Below are 22,751 nucleotides of genomic sequence, written 5' to 3' on the forward strand. Positions count from 1 at the left end.
TGGGAAGGTCTTTTTTAAAAAAAAAATAAATTTATTTATTTACTTATTTTTGGCTGTGTTGGTTCTTTGTTGCTGTGTGCGGGCTTTCTCTAGTTGCGGTGAGCAGGGGCTACTCTTCGTGCGGTGTTGCGGTGCGCGGGCTTCTCATTGTCGTGGCTTCTCTTATTGCGGAGCACGGGCTCTAGGCGCACAGCCTTCAGTAGTTGTGGCACATGGGCTCAGTAGTTGTGGCTTGCGGTCTCTAGAGCTCAGGCTCAGTAGTTGTGGCGCATGGGCTTAGTTGCTCTGCGGCACGTGGGATCTTCCCGGGCCAGGGCTCGAACCCGTGTCCCTTGCATTGGCAGGCAGATTCTTAACCACTGCGCCACCAGGGAAGCCCAGGACTTGTATTCTTAAAACTCAATAAGAACACAACCCAATTTAAAAATCGACAAAAGATCTAACGGGGACTACGTTAAAGAAGATATACAGATGGCAGATAAGCACATGAAAAGGTGGTCAACATCATATGTGATTAGAGAATTGAAAGTAAAATGAGATACCACTACCCACCTATTACAGTGGCTTGAGTCCAAAACACTGAGAACATTTACATTGACTTATTAACTTTGCTCAGAGAATGGCCTCTTGTATCAGTTTCTTTTGTTAATAGTAGTAGTGTTAAGTCTCACAAATATTTTCTGTTGTCTAATTTTTTGATAAGAAAAAGGATGTAGTAAAGACACTTGCTTTTTGTTTTAAGTTTACCTATTTTATTACCCGGTTATCATACTTACTCCTGAGATGATTAGAATGACTGTGTGGTTTCTCTTGCCTTGTGTTATTTAATCTCAGAGATCAAGATTTTTGTTTTATTTTTCTCCCCGTCACAAAATTAGGAGACTTCCTGTGATCAAAGTGAAGGTTCTTGTTCTTCTGAAGAAGAAGAATGGAAAAGTGATAGAAGAAGTGAAAGTGACAGTGAAAGTTCAAGGTACCTGTTTTTACTCGTTTTAATCTTCTAAGCATTTTAGTCATGACGTTGAACGGAATCATACTTGAATGGCATTCAAGGTGTAAGAGCTTCCAACTGTGGAAAAACTAACATTGAGTTTTTAATACATTTAAAAGGAGAAGAAAGCTGGATTAACTGCTATTTCTATAGAAAATATTTTGGGTATTTTTTTTTTTGACTCTAAAACATTTGAGCCAACAGTGTAAATATGTGTACTCAAAACATCAATTTAGTCTTGGGCTACATTTATAAAGAGGAGTATACAACGTCTGTTTGGTAAAATCACCGTTAAATTTATTACTAGTTATTGCATACGTTGATGAAAGTTCAATTAACTATCAAGAAGAAAAAAAAAAAGGGACTTTTATTCAAGCCAAACTGAGGATTATAACCGGGAAGCAGATTCTCAGGAAGCTCTGAGAACTGTTCCACCTGTTAGAAGCTGAAGGCACAGTCTTGTACATTTTCAAGACAAATGATGGTACATCAGGATGACATACTGCTATTTTATATAAAGTTCACGAAGGATACATAGTCCAGGTAAACTTTTGCAAAGTGAGCACCAAGCACTATGACCCCCTACAGAGCTGGGAAAGAATGTTATTCTTTTAAGAAGTTAAATTGCTAACATCAGAAGAAAGAAAAAATTTGATCTTTACTGTTGAGCAGGCACTCCCATCTTTGAGCAGCTCTGGTTAATGTGCAATGCCGATGCCCGCTGCACATTAGGGAGGGTGGAGGCCCAAATGGACACAGAGAGAGAATTTTATGTTTAATTTTTCTTGTCCTGCCTTAAAATATAAACTTTATTTTATCATACGTATTACCTTTTGTTTAGTTTTGGTATCCAAATTTCATGGGACTAAGATGTTAACATCTGTTCCTTGTCTTGGTAAATGTCAACTTTGTCCTGGCAGATGCTTCAGCCAGAAACCTGGATATCATTCTCTCTTCATAACATTTCCATCACCAAGTCTAGAAGATTCTCCCTTCTAAATATGACTCAGATTATTTTAATTTCCATTGATACTGTGCTTTACAGAACACCATACCATACTCCTGGCTTCCTTTCTTGTCTTCTTTTATTCCATTATGCTTAGGAGCTGGAGTGATTTCTAGAGCACTTGTCTACCCTTATTTTTGTTTGTTAACTTAATTTTAATTGTGGTGAAATATACAGAACATAAAATTCACCATCTTAATTGTTTTTAATTGTACAGTTCAATAGTGTTAAGTACATTCACAGTGTTGTGCACCCAATCTCCAGAACTTATTTCGTCTTGCAAAACCGAGACTGTGTACCTACTAAACAGCAGTTCGCCACTCCACCCCACCCACCCCTGGCAACCACCACTGTCCTTCCTGTCTCTATATTCACTATCTTTTAATTCAACTTTTCTTGAATTTTATTGTACAAAGCAGATGCTCTTAAGATTTTTAAAACAGCTCTTTTTATAACATAAAATATAATACAAAAATAATATTTGTAATAAATAGCTTTTGGAACTGTGTGTTTTATCAAGCCTGAGAGGTATGTGGTTGGACAATGATGGCCCCAGTAGAGGATTTTTATCCTTTTCTGTGTTTGCTAAAGCTGGGAGTGGGCCAGGGGCTAGTTTCCTAGTTTCCTGTTTGACTCTGCTTTTGCTCCAGGGTAGGTTAGGACTAGGCCCTCTCTGGGATCTTTTCTCATATCAGGGAGAGTCCCCCTGTTGGCAAGAAGCTTTGTCCACTTAGAGCTTTCTGTTCTGTGCTTTCCTTGTGGCTCTCAGTGTAGTCACTGACAGTTTGTCATTCCACTGAAAAATTCTAGTCCCATTTTGGAGCCTCCTGCGGTTTAGGGGGTGTGCTGCTCTTCTGCACAGTCTCTCCTGCTTTCATAGCTACACTTCACTTTTGGAAAGGGTATTATTAGTTGGCTCTAGATGTTGTCTTCTATGAGGTCTCATCCACATTATACTTAAAAAAATTTCTCAGGCTTATATCCTTTCCTAATTTCCAGGGTCAGTGAAGATTTTTCTCCTTCTCATGGTCTTTGGTCATTTCAGTATGCACTGATAGGGAGGGCAGTCGAATCTTCCCAGGATCTTTTCTTTCCTCCTTGTTGTCTCTCCTCTCTTAAGGTTGTAGGATGAATTTACTCTTAGGGCTTAGATTCTGGTTCTGTACGACTGAAACTGTTTTCCTCCCTAGTGGCTCTTCATCTAGATATTCTGATTGGACGGCTGACGCAGGCATCAATCTGCAGCCTCCTTTACGAACGTCATCCCGTCGACGAATTACTCGGTTTCGTAGTAGTTCAGAGGATGAAATGTCTACTGAGAATTTATCTCCTCCAAAAAGGAGACGAAAGAGAAAGAAAGAAAATAAGCCTAAAAAAGAGGTAAGAAAAAAGTATATCTTTAAAAATACCATCTGTCTACACTTTTATAGTTTCTGTCCACATTTAGAAATTAGAAATCTGTGGGAATTTGGAGGCTTTATTATTATTTTTTTGATCGATATACATCATCAGGAGTCAAACGTACAATGCAAACAAACTTAGTTTTGGAAAATTTCCTTTGTTATTAAAACTTCTCTAATCTGCTCTGAGTTGGACTTGGCACTTATACCTTTCTGAATCTGTAATTTAGAGGGAAAGCTCTATTTTGCTCAGACCCCCACCATAACTCTTATTTTGTCCTCCAGTTCCAACACCAAAAATATATTTCAAGGCATTTTAAGATCCTTTCTTCTTGTTTTGTCTGCTGTTATCCTGTTTCCCATTTTCATTTGACATGTTCTGTCTTCATATTTTTCTCCTAATTGTAATATTGCTATACCTTGTTCCATGTACAGTGCTACATGTGCTCCTGTCATATAGGTAGCTGTTGTTATTTAAAGATGCTATGTCTTTGTATTAGGTATCTATTGCTGTGTAACAGAATCTTGGAACTTAGCTTAAAAACAAGAAACATGTATTATTTCATGTTTTGATGAATCAGGAATTTGGGAACTGATCAGCTGATTTTTGGCTCATGAGGTGGCAGTCATCATGTTAGCTTGGGTCACAGTTGTCTAAAGGCTTGACTGGGGGTGGATCTTTGAAGTTTGTTAATGGGACAGTTGGCTGCTGGCCTCAGTTCCTCACCATATGGGCCTCTCCATAGGGCTGCTTGAGTGTCTTCTTGACATGGTAGCTGATTGTCCGCAGAGCAAGTGATCCAAAAATTAAGCAAGGGCTAAGCCCTTTATGACGACCTAGTCTTAGGAGTCGCACATTGTTACTTCTGCTTTTTTCTATTTGTTAGAAGTAGTTGGAGCCCACATTGAGTGGAGGATACTTAGGCTCCACCTCTTAGAGAGGAAAGGAGGAGTATCAAATAATTTGTGGTTATATTTTAAAATTACCAGTCTTTTTTTTAATGGTTTTTCCATTATGGTTTATCACAGAATATTAAATATAGTTCCCTGAGCTATACAGTAGGACCTTGTTGTTTATCCATCCTAAATATAATAGTTTGCATTTGCTAACCCCAAACTCCCATTCCATCCCTGTACCACCCCCCTCCCCCTTGGCAACCACTAGTTGTTCTCGATGTCTGTGAGTCTGTTTCTATTTCATAAAAGTTCATTTGTATCATATTTTAGATTCCACATGTGATATCATATGTAAGATTACAAGTCTTAAAACCTCAAATCAAGAGGAGACTCCCTGAGATGATTAGTCTGTGGTGAAATTCACTGTGGAGTCTTGGCAAAGCAGCCTTAGTGTGTTAAAGAGGATCCAGCTGGAAATTAGACCCGCTTCATAGGATGTAAGGTGCTATGCAGAATCTGTTAGAAATTCAGGAGACGCTAGGAAAGTGCTAGGTAGATCTACAATGCTTGCACAGCTGATAATGTTCCTATGTATGTTAAAGAACCAAATATGTATGCTGTTTAAAAATTAATCATTAGGTGACATGCTAATAAAACAGCCATTCTGAATGGTGAAGTCTTTTGTTTTTCAATTAAACAGTGCATGCTGCCCCTTTCTATTCTACTAAACTTTGTTCTCTTCCCCTTGGCAGAATCTGCGGAGGATGACTCAGGCAGAGCTTGCAAACATGGAACGTTTATATGAATTTCATCCTCCGGTTTGGATAACTGACACCACACTTCGGAAGTCTCCTTTTGTTCCTCAAATGGGTGATGAGGTGAGAGTAATAAAGTTTAAAAATGTGAATATGGAACGTAAAATTAATATTACTCTTAGGTTTTTATTTTTAAATGTACACTTCCCTTTTGTAGGTAATATATTTTCGACAGGGTCATGAAGCTTATATTGAGGCTGTCAGAAGAAATAACATTTATGAACTGAACCCTAACAAGGAGCCATGGAGAAAAATGGATCTTAGGGTAAGATGATGGTATTATTAAATCATTAAACATGTAGCACATACATGTATAGTTAAATTATTTATAAATCCATTAAAAATAACCTACTGGAGGCATACTTCATTACTACCTTTCTGTTAATTTCCAACTTAAAAACATTTCTGCTGTTACCTGCTAAGCATTAAGGTCTAATCAGAAGACATGCTTGTCACTGGGCACTCTGTACATTATTGGAAGGCAGCTTGGCTGTATATATCATTAATCTTAAAATGATTGTACCCAGGACAGATTTTCAAAAGAAGTGCAAGTTTTCAAAGAAACCAGTACAAGTTGGAGAAAAAGGTTTAACCTCACATGTAATAAAATACAGAAAAAACTTTAGCTTCTCTGCACTTAACCAATTTTATGTATATACATATTTTTAACACTTAAAGAAAGAAAATACCATGTTTTAACAAGTAGCAAAGGTTTAGGTTTGTTAATAGTTGTTCAACTTGGTGATAAGGGTGCATGAAACAGGTGCAGGCTCCCTACAGGGTATCTTGGCAGTTGGAATTGAAACTGAAAATATTTAGACCTTTTAAATCAGCAGTTCTACTTTTGGTAATTTAGGAAACAACCAGAAGTGCATACAAATTTAAATTCTGTATCACTGTTTATAAAACAAAAAATTAGGAAAAAATCCAAATATCCCACAGTACTGAACGAACCAAACCATGATATATTCACACATTTGGCTACTACGTAGAGCCCACCACGTAACCGAGGCTTTTAAAATGTTTGTAGAATGAATGTTACGTATTCACAGTGTGTTACTAAGAGGAAAAACGGGATGTGAAGTTCTGGTTTTGGTTATGATAAAAATTTACAGACATATATGGTCAACCAAAATAAATACATTAAAATGTTAGTGGTGATTACATGTAGAGTAGTACTACAGGTGATTTTTAATCTTTATACTTCATATTTTTGATACTTTCATTAACTGTTAGAAGATGAAAAAACTCAATGGCTCTACTTCTTTGAATTTGGCTTTAGATACATTCAAATTTGTGTCTCTTTCACTTACTACTGTGTACCTGAGGACAGCTGATCCTCATTTTTCTTGTTTTCTGTATTTACGAATTTGCCTTTCTCACTGTTTGCTATTTGTAACACCAAAATCACTACTCAAGGTGCTTTCTAGTCATTTACAGACATGCACAGTGTGGCAAAAGATTTGAGTTGTCTGCCCAGCATGTTCTCAGCTGAGGTTGAACAAGGTGATACTTCCTTCTTTTGAGCTCTCATATTGTACATAAATGTTCTTTTTGCAGTCTATTCAGTGCCACATTAAACATTTTTCAGATTTTTGTGCTTTTTTTTCAGATTTTTGTGTTGGTGACTTGCTGTTTAAGATGGCCCCCTAGCGTAGTGCTAAAGTGCTGTCTTGTGTTACTATGTACAAGAAGGTGATGATGTACCTTATGGAGAAAATCTGTGTGTTAGATAAGCTTCTTTTAGGCATGAGTCATAGTGCTGTTGGTTGTGAGTTCAATGTTAATGACTCAACAACGTAGATTAAATGACGTGTCTCGGGCTTCCCTGGTGGCGCAGTGGTTGAGAGTCCGCCTGCCGATGCAGGGGACACGGGTTCGTGCCCCAGTCCGGGAGGATCCCATATGCCGCGGAGCGGCTGGGCCCGTGAGCCATGGCTGCTGAGCCTGCACGTCCGGAGCCTGTGCTCCGCAACGGGAGAGGCCACAACAGTGAGAGGCCCGCGTACCGCAAAAAAAAAAAAAAAATGACGTGTCTTTACATAGAAATTCACATTACACAAGATACTGTCTTAATTAGGTGACTGAAATATTATGACTGGGTGCCTGTAGCCACCTAGCCTTGTATTCCCTCCAGGAGCAGTGGTTCAGTGTTCACTGGGAACTCACTAATTCATCATTTTGGGTGGCACTATAGAATAGTAAGAATGCTGCAGATAATGAGAACCAACTGTATTTTTAGCACTTTGTTTGGCACATTATAACAATAATATTTTGTGCAGTGAATAAATGGGTGAATCATCTCATATTCTTAGTATTAAGGAAACAGGTATTGGGGGAAGGCTAATTACAGTATAATGAGTAGGAGGCTGTATCATGGTAGGAAGTTTCTCCCATTCCCTGTCTTACCCCTAGTGCCTGGAATAGGTCATGGCACATAGATCTTCAACAAATATTTATTGAAATGTATTAGGTAGAAATTTATTGTCAAGTTTTTGAAGAATAATAAGCCAAACGCTTACATATTTTGATTTGCATAATACAAAGTTACATAAATGAAAATGTTTCTCTAGGAAGAGAAGAAAGCCAGAAGGAAATTCTGACTGTGCACAGTGGTTATGTTTAGATACTGAGCTGATGGGTGATTTGTGTGTTCCTTCTTATACATTTGTTGTTTTTTTTTCTAAAGTTGGTATATTCCTTACGTTAGAAACAGTGTTAAATACCGGTCTTCAAAAAGATGTGAAGATTTAGCAAAAAGGATTGTAATTAATGGTAAATTAAACCCCTCTTCTGGTTTGGAATCCTAAATTGTGAGCTGACTTAATTTGGCAATATGTGGAGAATTATAATCTTGAGGAATTGCTTTATTTTAACCATTTATTCTTTTAAAAATATCTGTTAAAGGATCAAGAGTTGGTCAAAATAGTTGGAATACGATATGAGGTTGGGCCCCCTACACTTTGTTGCCTCAAACTAGCATTTATAGATCCTGCGACTGGAAAACTTATGGACAAATCTTTCTCTATTAGGTATGTGTTACTTTTTAAAAAATGGAATTATTTAAATTTAGATTTTCCCTCTCGCTGATCAGCATGTCCTTTGCATTCAGCTGCAGGGTAAATAGTAGAGCACTGTGGACAGCCCAAGATGTAAGTTGAAGTTCTGATAGATGGGACCCACTGGAAGTAAAAATAGTGGTACTGCAGCAGCAATTAGGCGGGAGCGTGTTTTATACATTTTTCATGCCACTTAAATGTGTAGAGAATTCTGGCCTGTAGTGGAAATTGCTTCCGCATTTGTTTTTGAGAAAATGTTAGAATGATTTGCTAAACCTGTGCTGTCCAATATGGTAGCTGTTAGCCACGTGTGGCTGCCAAGTACTTGAACTGTCGCTAATTTGAATTGAGTGTGATGTAAGTGTACACATTGGATTTTGAAGGCTTGGTATGAAGGCAAAGAATGTAAAATATCTCATTATTTTGTATTGATTATGTGGTGAAACAATATTTAGGATATATTGGGTTAAATAAAATACACTATTAAGATTAATTTCACTGGTTTCTTTTTACTTTAATAAGGCTAGTCAAAAATTAAAAATTACATATGTGGCTCCCATTGTATTTCTTTTGGACATTGCTGCTCTAGACTATAACCTGTGCAGGAAATTTAACAGTCTTTTATTTTTGTTTAGATACCATGATATGCCAGATGTTATTGACTTTCTTGTATTGCGTCAATTTTACGATGAAGCAAGACAGAGGAACTGGCAGTCTTGTAAGTCTGTCCTTACTGAATTTTATATACCCTGAGAAATGAATCTCTCATTTTATTGCTCTAAATATTTTGGTGGTGGTGCTGCCTATTATGGTGGATGCAAACATGTAAATTCTGGAAAGAAATATAAGACTGCTAAGTATATTTTGCTTAGGGCTTGGTATGGTATGTGACATTTTGGAAGGATGATTTCTTACTCCTGGAATATAGGCCAGAGTAGACCTTCTGTTTCCTTTCAGACTTGTCCACACTGCATTACTTCCATCTTTACTGTGACACTGGTATAATTAACAAAATTACCTGTAATGTAAAACAATAAGAAATTTGAAAAATAACACAATAATGTTCTGGTATGCCAGAATATCTTACCTTTGATAATCATATCAACCCAGACTTAAATAGGTTGACTTGAGGTAACCATTCCTTTAAAACATAAAAAATTTGTGTAAAACTTACGCTTTATAACCATGCATTGTATGGGTCAACAGAAAAAATAAAATCACCTAAAGGTAGGCACTAACTTTTGAATGTGGCTTTTTGAATGTGGTTTCAATGTGGTTTTCATGGTGACTATTTAAGGCAGGCTGGTAGGCTCACTTGCTTAGACTTGTGTAGGTTATTAATCTCCTCAGGACATAATTGATGACTGTAATTAGGCCAGCAACTGTAATAGTTATTTCACAGGTGTATATGTATTACTTTCCAGTATGTAATACTGTCTGGGGAGCTCATGTATTGAGTTTGACTTTAGTCACCTAGGAGAATGAAAAGTCATTCTCCTTTTATCAATTTTAGTGAAGTACTGAGTTCTACCTAGGCTGTGTCAGCTGGTGTACACATTCATAAATGATGTTCAGACCTCATTAATTTTCGTAATTCCTGCAGCCTTTTTCTGCAGGCAATAGAAACAGGTAAATAAATTCCCTGAGTTGTCCCTATTTGAAACGAAATCTTATCGGAGAGTGTGGCTGCTCTTAGTAGACTTTTTTTTTTTTAGTACACTATTTTTAATGGTAACGTCCACACAAGTAATCAGGGTTATTTTGGGGACTGGAGATGTAAAGGAAAGTTTTCTTGAAGAGAAGTATTTAGCCACCAAAGACAAAACAGAACAAAATAAAAAACCAGACAGCTGGAATATGTAGAAGTTAATGTTGTACAGCCAAGTTCCAAAGAACTTTATAGTTTCCTAGCCAGTCTGGTTTTCACCCCCATGATGTGTAAATTAGAAGCTCTCATTTTGTTCTACCAACATACCCATTCAAAAAAATTTCTTAACCTCGATTCTCTACAAGTAAATGCTAGAGATTGATTCCTGATTACCCCTTGTAATTTGGTGGGTTTTATTTTATTTTTGAGGTTGTGAAATTATTGCATCATATCTTCTATGCTAATTAATTTGTTTTTGCTCCCCCATAAAAATCTTACCTCTTCTGCTGAAGTTTGATTATTATAGGAAGTTGCTCGTGAGAACTTTGTACTGAGCAGATGTCTATCCTGCTTTTGACTAGCCAGAATAGGTTTATTTGAAAAACCTTAATGGAATAGAAATGCCCATTTTTACCATGAGAAAATGAATTTTTTAAGCCTCCTTTTAAGTTAAAGTTTTTAGTCTTATACCAAAGAACTATTTTTATCTCAACTGAAAGTATTCTAATGATAGATAAATAGGGAAGAAAAATATTACCTAACTAATTCTTGGTGTCAAAGACTGGCTCACTTAGTAACCATATATTTTTGTATTAGGTTTCTCAAAGTGAAGCCCCTGGATTTGTTATTATTACAGTAATACTTACTGTAACAAATATTATAATTGATATTTGTTAAATTAGGTTATTTACATTATAGAATTGGACAGCAATCCTGGTGTTACATCAAAATTTTGGTATATTCCTTCCATTAAAAAGGTTTGTTGTTAAAATTTATTAAGACTTCTTTTTAAAGTTGAAGTGTTTTGGAATATCTGTATTAATGAAATACTGCCAAAAGTTGAATTTTATTAATGGTAGAAGGGTGGTGGGATGAGGGTCTTATGGGTTTCTAATGATTTTGAAGTAAAATATACTTAAAGATCATGTTTATATAAATTTGAAAATATATTAACCTCAAAACATGTAGCTCCAATAGTTGTGATATTGCTATTTTTTTCAGTTTTACAGAATTTATTGAAAGCATACTTCCTTTAGTCAAGACCATTTGTGGGGAATATTCTCTTTCTTGGGAGTGATATGTAGCTTTAATTTTGATTGATACTATTTCTGTAAAACTTTTCTTGAAGAAGGAATTGTTAATCTACCAAAGAATTATTAATGAAGGATAAGTAACTTTTTTTCATATTGATTTTGTTTTGAAAATGATGGGATGGATGGGAAGGAGGAGATAGGGTTATTACAGCAGTCTGTGTTTCTTTTGTAATATATGTAAAACAAAGATAGAATACAGTTTCTTTCTCTAGAAGTTGTTAACAGTTATAGAATATATTTAGAAATGTATATGTATAATCTAAAATCACTGAAGTCAGTTGAAGTATTCTTTCCAGTTACTTTGGTTTGTATAGGGAGCTCTCCTAAGCTCTGCTTGTCTGCTTTTATATTATGCTGAGATAATGGGGTATGTGGATGTTTAAATCTTTTAAATAATAAATATGTATTTTTAAGGGTACATTTAGACCTGATTTTTATTATGAGATCTTAAGAATTAGAACACCGTTTTATGTGGAGATATTTATATAGCAGCAACTTTAGAAGAATCATGGATTAACTTCTGATCATACGTTGATAACTTATTTTATTCAGGAAAAGTTACATATTTCATAAGTATATTTAATATGCTTATTAAATATTTATTGATTTGTATACATCGTTGTAAAAGATTTTTGAGTTTTGTTAAATTTTGTTGTTTGTAATAGAACTTATTTTGGAGTGGGCATTTGGATCCATTAAATAATGGAACCTAGTCATAAACCGTTTTCATCAATTATATTATATGGTGTTATACCTTTGGTAAATTGCCGAGTGTAGTACTGTGTCTTTTTCACGTATGTTTTATCACTAAAGATTGCAGGTAAGTGGTGAAGAATGGCTAAATTTAAGATAAAAATATTATTTGATTTGTTTTATCTGTCATAGGTATTTTGTAAGTTAAAAATGTTAATGTTAGCAAATTGATGTCTCAGACTTGGTCATCTCTCTCATAGGTGACAGGTTTCGTTCTATCATTGACGATGCTTGGTGGTTTGGAACGGTGCTGAGTCAAGAGCCGTATCAGCCACAGTACCCTGATAGTCATTTCCAGTGTTACATTGTTAGGTATGTATGCAGATGAAAACCAGTCATCTACAAACATTTGTTCGCTGCGGCAGGTTGTGGTATGAATGACGTGTGTCAGGTTAAAAAAAACACCATTGAGTTCGTTGTTAAGTCACATCAGTCTCACCTTTGCAGCATCTCTCTAGAATGCCTCTGTTACTAGTACCCGCCTTGGTACAGGTTCTGCTTGCTTCCCTGGGACCTTTTTTGTAGCCTCCTAATATTTCCTCAACCCAATATTGCGGGATCATTGTTCAGGAGCACATGTTACTTCATTTCCCTTGTTCAAAAAAAGTCTTTGCTGCCTTTCCATTGGCTGTGGAAACAAAGTCCACATTCTGAAGTGTGGCATTCAAGGCCTTCACACTATCTTTCTTCACTTACCCTGGGTACAGGCCACACAGGATTTCTGGTTTTGTCCTTGAATCCACCATACATTTTTATACTTGTTTGTTATAATCTATTCGGAAAAAACCATACTGTTAATATTTAAACTTACTGTGACAGTGAGGTTAATTTTTGCATTTTCTTTTTGTTTACTCTTGTAGTGGGTACCTAGTTATTAGCCACAGGTTTATTTTTTATTTATTTATTTTTTTTGCGATACGCGGGCCTCTCACTGCTGTGGCCTCTCGCGTTGCGGAGCACAGGCTCCGGACGCGCAGGCCCAGCGGCCATGGCTCACAGGCCCAGCCGCTCCGCGGCACGTGGGATCCTCCCGGACCGGGGCTCGAACCCGCGTCCCCTGCATCGGCAGGCGGTCTCTCAACCACTGCGCCACCAGGGAAGCCCCTATTTTTTATTGGAGTATAGTTGCTTTACAATGTTGTGTTAGTTTCTGCTGTACAGCAAAGTGAATCAACTATACATATACATATATCCCCTCTTTTTTGGATTTCCTTCCCATGTAGGCCACCACAGAGCATTGAATAGAGCTCCTTGTGCTGTACACAGTGTTCTCATTAGTTATCTATTTTATATGTGCTATCAGTTGTCTTTATGAAGGGCTAACCAGACTTTTTTTTGGTTTTAACAGGTGGGACAATACTGAAATTGAAAAACTTAGCCCATGGGACATGGAACCAATACCTGATAATGGTATGTAATTTTTAAACAATGAAAATACATTTTCAAGTTTTTATGTTACTAATGCACATAGAGCACATTTGTGGTCTTCGAGAAACATTTTTAAATTTATCGTAACTGTGAGCTTTACTAAAACAAGTGAACAGAATTATGTGTATCTGGCTTCTTAATTCTTATCCTGTTTCCAGCTTGTTGCTTGCTGTATCTTAGTCACCAACTGTCATTTCTCATGTAATTGTGCTTTAGTCTCTTCTTGATCTCCTTCACTTAGCCTCCATTGCTCTTTCCTCATCCTTATTCTTTTACCCTTGTTCTTTCTTCAGAGAAGAGCTCTAACCTGACTTCTGTCTTTTGCATTACCTCAACTTGTCTGAGAAGTAGAGGTCTTTGTTCCAGAGGCCGTATCTTCTCCAGTGCTTGCTGTCCCACTCCTTTGAACCTCTCTTGGACCTGGTATTTACACTTAGTTCATTCCCTCCAACAATTTTAGTTTCCTCCTTCCTATCTCCATTCAAGTTTGGATTTGTGTCTTATACCTTAAAACAGCTTTCATTTCATTTTCTTGGACATTTTGCTACTGAATTACTTCACTCTTGTTAAACTTTTTGAAGGGGTACCCTGTATATCTGTTGGCTCCCATCTCTCCACTATCAAGCTTTCTTTTATATTAGTGTTGATTCAACATAAAAACATGCAAGAACTTGTGTCCTTCCACATGCACCATTTTTGACACATGAAATCTTTGCCCTGTGTTTTTTTCTTGTGTCTGCCTTAAGGGTCAAGCCCTTTTTCCTTTGTGTTTTTTTTTTTTTTGGTACGCAGGCCTCTCACTGTTGTGGCCTCTCCCATTGCGGAGCACAGGCTCCGGACGTGCAGGCTCAGCGGCCATGGCTCATGGGCCCAGCTGCTCCGCGGTACGTGGGATCCTCCCGGACCGGGGCACGAACCCGTGTCCCCTGCATCGGCAGGCGGACTCTCAACCACTGTGCCACCAGGGAAGCCCCCTTTGTGTTTTATTCTCTGACATATCTCCAACTGTTGCCTTGCTTTACTTTGGAAATAAGGAGTTTTTCCTTTTTTTTCCTCTTTTTGTTTTTTTTTTAACACCTTTATTGGAGTATAATTGCTTTACAATGGTGTGTTAGTTTCTGCTGTATAACAAAGTGAATCAGCTATACAGATACATATATCCCCATATCTCCTCTCTCTTGCATCTCCCTCCCACCCTCCCTTTGCCACCCCTGTAGGTGATCACAAAGCACTGAGCTGATCTCCCTGTGCTACGCGGCTGCTTCCCACTAAGGAGTGTTTTTCAAAAAAATTTTTTCTAAATAACTACACTTAGCAATATGAAATGACATTTTGCGTTGTATAAAACATATATAGATAAGTGAAAACCAACATTTTTTTGAGGTCTTACTCTGCTGCTAAGAACTTCATATGTATTGATTCATTTAATCTTACTCTGAGGTGATGCTCTATTATTAATTTTACAGATGAAGGAACTCAGGCTCAGAGCGTTTTCAGTAACTTAGCTAAGTCACACACCTCTAAAAAGGATAGGAGTTTGGATTCTAGCCTAAGCCATCTGGCACCAACCAGTGCTTTTAACTGCTAGTTATAGCTGCCGCTTTGTAAAGGATACCAAATCAATAAAAGCACTTGCATAAAGAGATTTTACATGTTAATGAGGCCAATAAGTCTTTAGAAGAGTTGTCAAAAGACATGAACAGGCAGAAAAATAAATTTGGAGGCATATGAAGAAAAGCTCATTTGCATTATCAGTCTCGGAAAGGTATATTAAAATAATAATATTTTAAATAATTTAAAATATTAAAACATCGTTTTACCTATCAGATTGTTAGATTGATACGTTTGTCTTCTTTCTGTTGACATTTTTCTCCTTTTTAAAAAAAATAGTTTTCAAGAAACTATTCTCTGAATATTTACATTGCCTCTTGTTCTTTTTAAAAATGTGCATACTCTTCCATTATCAATTTTTACTGCACTTTTTAAACATTTCATTTTGAAATAATTTCAGACTTAAGAATATTACAAAAAGAGTACGAAGAATTTCTGAACACCCAATTTTCTCAAATGTTAACATCTTAACACAAGTATAGTGCATTTATCAAAATCAGGAAATACCACTGATACAATTCTAATCTTATAGACCTTTTTCAAATTTTGACCATGGTCCTAATGTTCTTTCACACATTGGATTTCATTGCCATGTCTTCTTCGTCTCCTTTAGTCTGGAATCCCTGAATCTTTCTATTATCTTTCATGACCATGACACTTTTGAAGAGCACTGGCCCCTTTGTAGAATTTCCCTCAGTTTGCATTTGTCTGATATATTTCATGATTAAGTCCAGAGTTTGCATATTTGGCAAGAGTGTCAGAGAAGTGACGTTGTGTCTTTCTCAGTGCATCATATCAGGAGGCACGTGATAGCAGTTTGTCCTGTTACTGGGAATATTAACTTTAATCATTTAATTTAGGTGGTGTCTGCCAGGTTTTTCTGCTATAAAGTAACTTCTTTTTCCTTTGATTAGTATCTTGTATATGAACTTGGACAACTGAATTTAAATATAGTGTATATTTAGTTTGGTTTGATTTTTTTTTTTCTTTTTTGATGGAATCATAGTTGATCCACCTGAAGAATTAGGAGCCAGTATTTCTGTCACTTCAGATGAGCTAGAGAAATTGCTCTACAAACCCCAAGATGGTGAATGGGGTCAGAAATCGAGAGATGAAGAATGTGAACGAATTATTAGTGGTATAGATCAACTTTTGAATCTTGGTAAGTTTTTTTACGGTGACAAGTTTATGTTCAAGATTTCTTTTCCACAAAAGTATTTTAAAACAGTAGCATAATTGTGGTTGTGTTCTTTACTACAATTTGTATTTATTACTTTTTGGGTAAGCCTGTAGTGCTAATTGTAGCTCTGTGTTATGAATGATTTGTAGAGAAATATCACTTAGAGGTAATGAATTTCTTGATGAAAATTCTTCCTTCTGCCATTACAGATATAGCAGCAGCTTTTGCAGGTCCAGTTGATCTGTGTACATATCCAAAGTACTGTACTGTAGTGGCCTATCCAACTGATCTGTACACAATTCGAATGAGACTTGTTAATCGATTTTACAGGTCAGTAGAAACCTACTTTAAAAAAAATTTGAAAAGATATTTGGCCATTTAACCAGGTAGAGTTAACAGGGGTAATGGTGGCTGATAGTGACAGGGGTGGAGTGGGGGCTGATTGACATTATTTTCTGTTTCATTCTCTTCTTTTGTTATAGTCATTTCTTGGTCCTGTGTAAGACAGCGTGTTAGATGCCTGTGGGTAGGTATGGATAGAACCTGGATAAGGAGAAGTACCACGTTTCATTCCTCAGTCTTTAGTAGTCTGTTTTTCTTGCAAAAGCTGCTCCATTTAAATATAAAATTTAGTTAATAATGACTTCGGCCTTTGAAAGATTAAATCCCCAGAGTCATCAACTTTTTATCTCTGGCTTCTAGAGCTTTGAAAACTATAAAATTTCCCATTCTCAGTGATTTTTTTTTTTTTTTAAAGCAGGTGATGGTATTCTGTATGATTCAGCTGCTTTGAGAAATTATCTTTACAAAAAACTGACTTCTTGAGTTCACATTGTTGATGTTAATTTACCTCTGTAGTGCAATCGTTCAGAAACCAGTTTGTGAGTTTATAGTCAGATTGACTTTCTTAGGATTGATGGTATTTAACACATTTTCTTCATTGAGTCTTAATAGCTTCAAATATACCTATAGGCAGTGTGAAAAGGGAGGGTTGCTTTGGTTTTCTGGATGTGATTAAGTGATCTGTTACGACTTTCAGTCCTTAAATGTATTCTCTGCAGTTCAGCTTCCAGCATAATTGCTTATGACTGTGATCAAGTTGACAGTATTAGAAAGTTATTCATTATAACTTTACACTTATGGTTTAATTAATATATCATGCTGGCTTAACATGCTGGATTTTTTTACTTGGTTTCTGTCTTTTCATTTTTTAAGCCCTAAATTGCCTGTTTTTTACTTTGAAGGAGGCTATCTGCATTAGTTTGGGAAGTCAGATATATAGAACATAATGCCAGAACATTTAATGAACCTGAGAGTGTAATTGCAAGATCAGCTAAGAAGATAACTGACCAGCTTTTGAAATTTATCAAGTAAGTGACCTTATATTATAGATGTTGTGGAAAAGTGCCTTTGCATATTGTGCTCTTAAAACTATCCAGTTCTAAATTTGTGCTCTCTGAATTATACCCTTTTAATGTGTTACATTAAATGATATTTCTTTACATTTCTTCTTTTGTGATTGTAATTTAGGTAAAGGAATGAGAAATTGGATAGTCCAATTTTTTCTATTTTTAAAAATTTTGAAATAATTTTATACTACAGAGAGTTGCCCTATGTATACATATACCCTTCACCTGTTTTCCCCTTAGGTTAACATTTTACACAACTGTGGTGTCCTTATGAAGTGTTAAGAAATTATCCTTGGTACAGTACTATTGACTAAAGTGTAGAATTTATCTGGATTTCATCAGCTTTTACATCAATGTTTTTTTCTGTTTCAGGATCCAATCCAGAATTCCCACTGCATTCACTGTTTTGTTTTCTTAGTCTCTTTTAATCTGTTCTCTAGTCTTTCCTTTCTTTTATCACTTCATCATTTTTTATGAGTGCTGGACACTTATTTTGTAGTGTGTAATTAATTTGGCTCGTCTGATATTTTCTCATGATTAGATTGAGTTTTAATCTGTTTTGGATTGTATCCTGTGAATATTCCACACTTTTCTTGCATTTGGAAATCGATTTGGACTAGTAGGATGAAAACTGACCTGCAAATTGAGATCCAGGTTCTAACCTAATCTGTTCTGGTGAACTTTTCTGGGTGACTTTGCACACATTACTCAGCCTCTTTCCTTTAAAATGAATGATTTTGCTATATGACCTTGTATGCCTTTCCCCCAGTTATAAAAATTCTTTGAAAGAATTATATACTGGAGAAGATAATTTATAAACTCTGACATCATTTTCAGTATCTGGCTACAAACTGGGGAATAACTGATTCCAGCTGTTTCACTCTCCTGGGCTGAATCTGTCTGATGTCTGGAGGACTCAAACTTATTGCCTCTCCTCCCAAAGTTTCTTCTTTCTACTTCAGGAAGGTCACATACCCATTTTCATCTCCATTGTGTCTAGATACCCCTATTTTATGATTCTTTTTTCTGCTGTGTTTACAGTGATGTTAAGATATAATTTATTTTAGTTTTTACTTCCTTTTTTGCTTCTATTCTTTTTTATCTCAAATCAACCATTTTCCTGGTACTCACTGTACAAATATTACTAGTGGTGATAACTTTGAAAAACTCATCCGTGTATTCATCCAATTGAGGCTATACATATAGTATTTCTGTACACACTTAAATTGAAAAAAAAATTAACTTTCACTGTTCTAGTATGGTCAGTTGTTTCCACAGAGGACAGAGTAAAAACCTGATATTCTACTGCTTGAAATTAGGTGTGCATAGGAACTGTTTGCATAGTTGGGGAACTGTTTGTATCTTAACCTGTAGTTTGAATATTTGGAGACAGGGACTACATTTGCATACTGTTAAATTAAAAAATTGTCTTTTAGGAGTCAAGACTGTACAAATATCTCAGAACTTTCTAACACTTCTGAAAATGATGAGCAAAATGCCGGGGATTTGGTATGAAGTTTGTCAATTTTATAATGATTTTCGTTAATTTCAAATGATAACTTAGAATGAAGAGTGAAGTAGAAAACGTTGGTTACCTAAATCAATTCTTGCTATATTCCAATGAACTATGAAAATAGGGCATTTGATAAAACTACATTTTAAAATTATCTAGATCGTCAATGAGGTAATAGCCAATAATTGATATTAAATAAACAAGTTATGTCTAAGTGAATTAACTTAGGTGTGGAATATGTTCTCTTTCCAAATTTGAGATAGAGAAAGGTGTATTATAAAAAGTACCTTGGATATGTTTTTGGTAAAATCAGCATCTGAGGGAATTCCCTGGCAGTCCAGTGGTTAGGACTCAGTGCTTTCACTGCCGTGGCCTGGGTTCAATCCCTGATTGGAGAACTGGAATTCCACAAGCCATGTGGCACAGCCAAAAAAAAAAAAAAAAAACCAGTATCTGAGAGTTGGATTTAATTGTAATTAAAAATTAATGAACTTTACCATGCTGTAAGTACCCTAAAATCCTTCACTCAAGATGGTGTTGAAGTGTAAGTAAAGGCAGATATCATTGATGTTGTGTAATTTCACTTCATAGAAAATCAGGTTGTTGTATGGAGTTGCAGGAAGGATATTTTTTTTAAAACAGTGTGGTGTCAGTTTCTACACAAACTATTATTGTAGTTCACTGATTTTCATTGGAATAAAAATGGGGATGCTAATATGTGATTTAGGGAATAAGAAAATGTGTAGCGTACAAAATGTAGGAATCTGTGGGAGACTCTTCTGAGTTTTATGGAAGAGGTAAAAACACAAATTTAAAGCTCCTTGGGCATGTCTTCTGTGGACATGCACAAGGCAACTTTTTATAGCTATATTTTGGGTTTAGTGCATGTTTACGTTAGGGAATGTAAATGGTTATTAAGAATAAGAATAAGGGTTGGTTTCTTGGAGGGTGAGTGCCACAAAGACCACCTGATAGTCTGTATTTTGAGATTTTGTTAACAAGTTATAACCCTCGTAAACCTAATGTCTTTGATATGCTAAGATTATTGCATATCTAATGAAAATATTAACACTTGAAATGCTCTGATTTTTATTCCTAGGATGATAGTGATCTTCCTAAAACATCTTCTGGAAGAAGGAGAGTAAGTTAATTTGTGTGATTAACCTTAGTTGTTTATTTACTCTGTGTTTTAAAATCAACATAAGATTTTAGGTGTTGTCTTTGAAAAGTTACATTGATACTGATATTGAATATTTTATAAGAGAAATGGGAGAAATCACTGTAAGGTGGATGGCTAGGTAAGGTTTAGTGGAAGGGTTGGGATTTGGACTGTGTCCTCAGAATGAGATAGAGGAAGAAGAGGACACTTGAAAAGTAAGGGTTATTATGATTCAAGCTAAAAAAGTAGGAAAGTGTGGCATGTCAGTGGGCTACTGAGAGCATTGGCCTGACTGGCGTAGGGGTTGAATTTTGGAGTGAGCAAAGTGTCTGGCTGTTAGGTTGGGAGCAGATTATGGTGATATTGTAAACCAAAGATTTCTTTTAAATTTACAGTATAGAGTCAATTCCATAGCCAAAACAGATTTTGATTAAAGTTAGATAGATTTGTATTAAAGTTAGGAGTTCATTGCAAGAATCTCAGAGAAAAGGTGGGAAACTTAGTCAAGAATAGTGCTGGCTGGGAATTCCCTTGCAGTCCAGTGGTTAGGACTCCGCACTTTCACTGCCGAGGGCTCGGGTTCAGTCCCAGGTCAGGGAACTAAGATCCCACAAGCGCACAGTGGCGTGGCCATTAAAAAAGAAAAAAAAAGAATAGTGTTGGCTTGCAATAGAGAGGAAGGAAAGAAGATGAGACCTTTTAATGGGAAAATTAACTAGGATTTGGTGACTGAACCTTTTTTAAAAATGCGGATTTGTTGGGAGGATAGGGGAGAACAAAGTGGGCAATAAGCTTTGGATATTGGGTAGTTAAAGTTGTGGTGTCATCAGGAGTTCTTGAAGCTCTTATGTAAATGTTAATTAAAAGTAAAGCTTATTAATTGGAAAATGCTTAATAGTGTTATATTTCATTCAAATGCTGCTTAAATTTAAGCTTTTTATCACATCAATTTTCATAATATGCTGCCTCAAATAACAATGAAAAGTTAAGATTTGAATTATTACCATTTTCATATAATTTCATTTCTAAACAGACTTCTAAGTATTTAGTATCTGTTTAGTATTTGTCATGATTGCTGTAGCAAATTATAAATCTGGTGCCTTAAGCAATAAAAATACCTTGTAGTTCTGTGGATTAGAAGTTTGGCATGAGTCTCACTGGACTAAAGTCAAGGTGTCAGCATAGCTGTGTTCCTTTCTGGAAACTCTAGGGTAGAATTCATTTCCTTCCATTTTCCAGCTTCTGGAGCCTCATGGTCCCCTTGCACCTTCAAGTCAGCAGCATAGCATCTTCCAGTCTGCCTCTGACTCTTCTGCCTCCCTTGTATGAGGACCCTTGTGATTACATTGGGCCCACCCTGATAATCCAGGACTGTCTCCCCATCTCAAAGTCTATCTACTCTTTTAGTCATATCTGCAGAGTCCCTTTTGCCATAGTCACAGGTTCTTGGGACTAAGATGTACACGTCTTCGGGAGCATTATTCTGCCTACTGCATTATCCAGTGTGATACTTCATGTTCTGTGAGAACATTTTCTAAACTTAGGAGATAAGTGGTGGAATGAAAATGTTTTTAGAGTAACAGATGTGACACTGGGTTTTTTTAAAAAAGTGGATTTTTTCCCCAAGTAGATAGAAAATCATGTAATGACATACGACATAATACAGAAGACAACAGCTCAGTTGCATTCTTACCATTATACTATATCATACCATAGTGTGGCTTTTCCAAGATTGAAAAAACTTTTAATATTATGAATGTATTTTTAGGTTCATGATTGGAAAGCAAGGCGCATCAAAGCAACCAATTATGTTGAAAGCAACTGGAAGAAACAGTGTAAGGAACTAGTGAACTTAATATTTCAATGTGAAGATTCTGAACCATTTAGACAACCTGTTGATTTGGTTGAATATCCAGTAAGTTGTCATTATTTGAATGTTTGGGGCTTTTCTTGTTGGTGTAGAGGAGATTGGGATAGAGGTATTCAAATTAAAAAGTAAGATGTCTAGAATTCCCTGGTGGCCTAGTGGTTAGGATTCTGGGTTTTTCACTGCCGTGACCCGGCTTCAATCCCTGGTCAGGGAACTGAGATCCTGCAAGCCACGTGGCATGGCCCAAAAAAAAAAGAAAGAAAAAACCCCCAGCAACCAAAAAGTAAGATGACTAGGTTTCCTGTTAACTTTGTCTCTGACCACTAATTCAGCTGTGGAAGAGTTGTTTTACACAGTTTACTTGAATTAATAGACACCCTTGTAACTTGGGTTAAGACTTAGTTAACCAGTGTTACGTAATATAATTGGAGGATTAGTAGGCCCAGCCCCAGGAAAACTATGAATTGGTTAAAAGTGTGTCTTTACTTTCTAATAGGGAAATGGAAAATGACCTTAAAAAAAAAAAAAAGATTAGAAAGCACAAATTTACTGTAGGAAGCTTAGAAATTATAGAAGGGTATAAAGAAGGAAATAAAAACAATTTCATATCTTGCTGCCAAGTATATAATTTTGTTATATTTCTTGTCCATATGTTTGGATGTCTTCTTTAAAATTATTGATGATTCTTAAGATCCTTGT

General features: G+C 36.2%; 1 protein-coding gene across 1 annotated transcript in view; it reads left to right on the forward strand.

Moving 5' to 3' along the window:
• The window catches only part of BRWD1 (bromodomain and WD repeat domain containing 1), a 118,285-nt gene that overhangs the window by 75,179 nt on the left and 20,355 nt on the right, over positions 1 to 22,751 (forward strand). The window contains exons 22-35 of the mRNA XM_029215531.1: positions 879 to 973; positions 3,188 to 3,377; positions 5,047 to 5,172; positions 5,267 to 5,374; positions 8,017 to 8,141; positions 8,804 to 8,886; positions 12,083 to 12,194; positions 13,231 to 13,292; positions 15,928 to 16,083; positions 16,311 to 16,431; positions 17,346 to 17,471; positions 18,947 to 19,019; positions 20,123 to 20,164; positions 21,951 to 22,097. Of these exons, the coding sequence (XP_029071364.1) occupies positions 879 to 973; positions 3,188 to 3,377; positions 5,047 to 5,172; positions 5,267 to 5,374; positions 8,017 to 8,141; positions 8,804 to 8,886; positions 12,083 to 12,194; positions 13,231 to 13,292; positions 15,928 to 16,083; positions 16,311 to 16,431; positions 17,346 to 17,471; positions 18,947 to 19,019; positions 20,123 to 20,164; positions 21,951 to 22,097 (1,566 nt within the window). The remainder of the gene's footprint in view (positions 1 to 878; positions 974 to 3,187; positions 3,378 to 5,046; positions 5,173 to 5,266; positions 5,375 to 8,016; positions 8,142 to 8,803; positions 8,887 to 12,082; positions 12,195 to 13,230; positions 13,293 to 15,927; positions 16,084 to 16,310; positions 16,432 to 17,345; positions 17,472 to 18,946; positions 19,020 to 20,122; positions 20,165 to 21,950; positions 22,098 to 22,751) is intronic.

Source organism: Monodon monoceros, unplaced genomic scaffold, assembly GCF_005190385.1.
Source record: "Monodon monoceros isolate NGI ecotype Baffin Bay Population unplaced genomic scaffold, NGI_Narwhal_1 Super_Scaffold_11, whole genome shotgun sequence".
NCBI classification, from domain to species: domain Eukaryota; kingdom Metazoa; phylum Chordata; class Mammalia; order Artiodactyla; family Monodontidae; genus Monodon; species Monodon monoceros.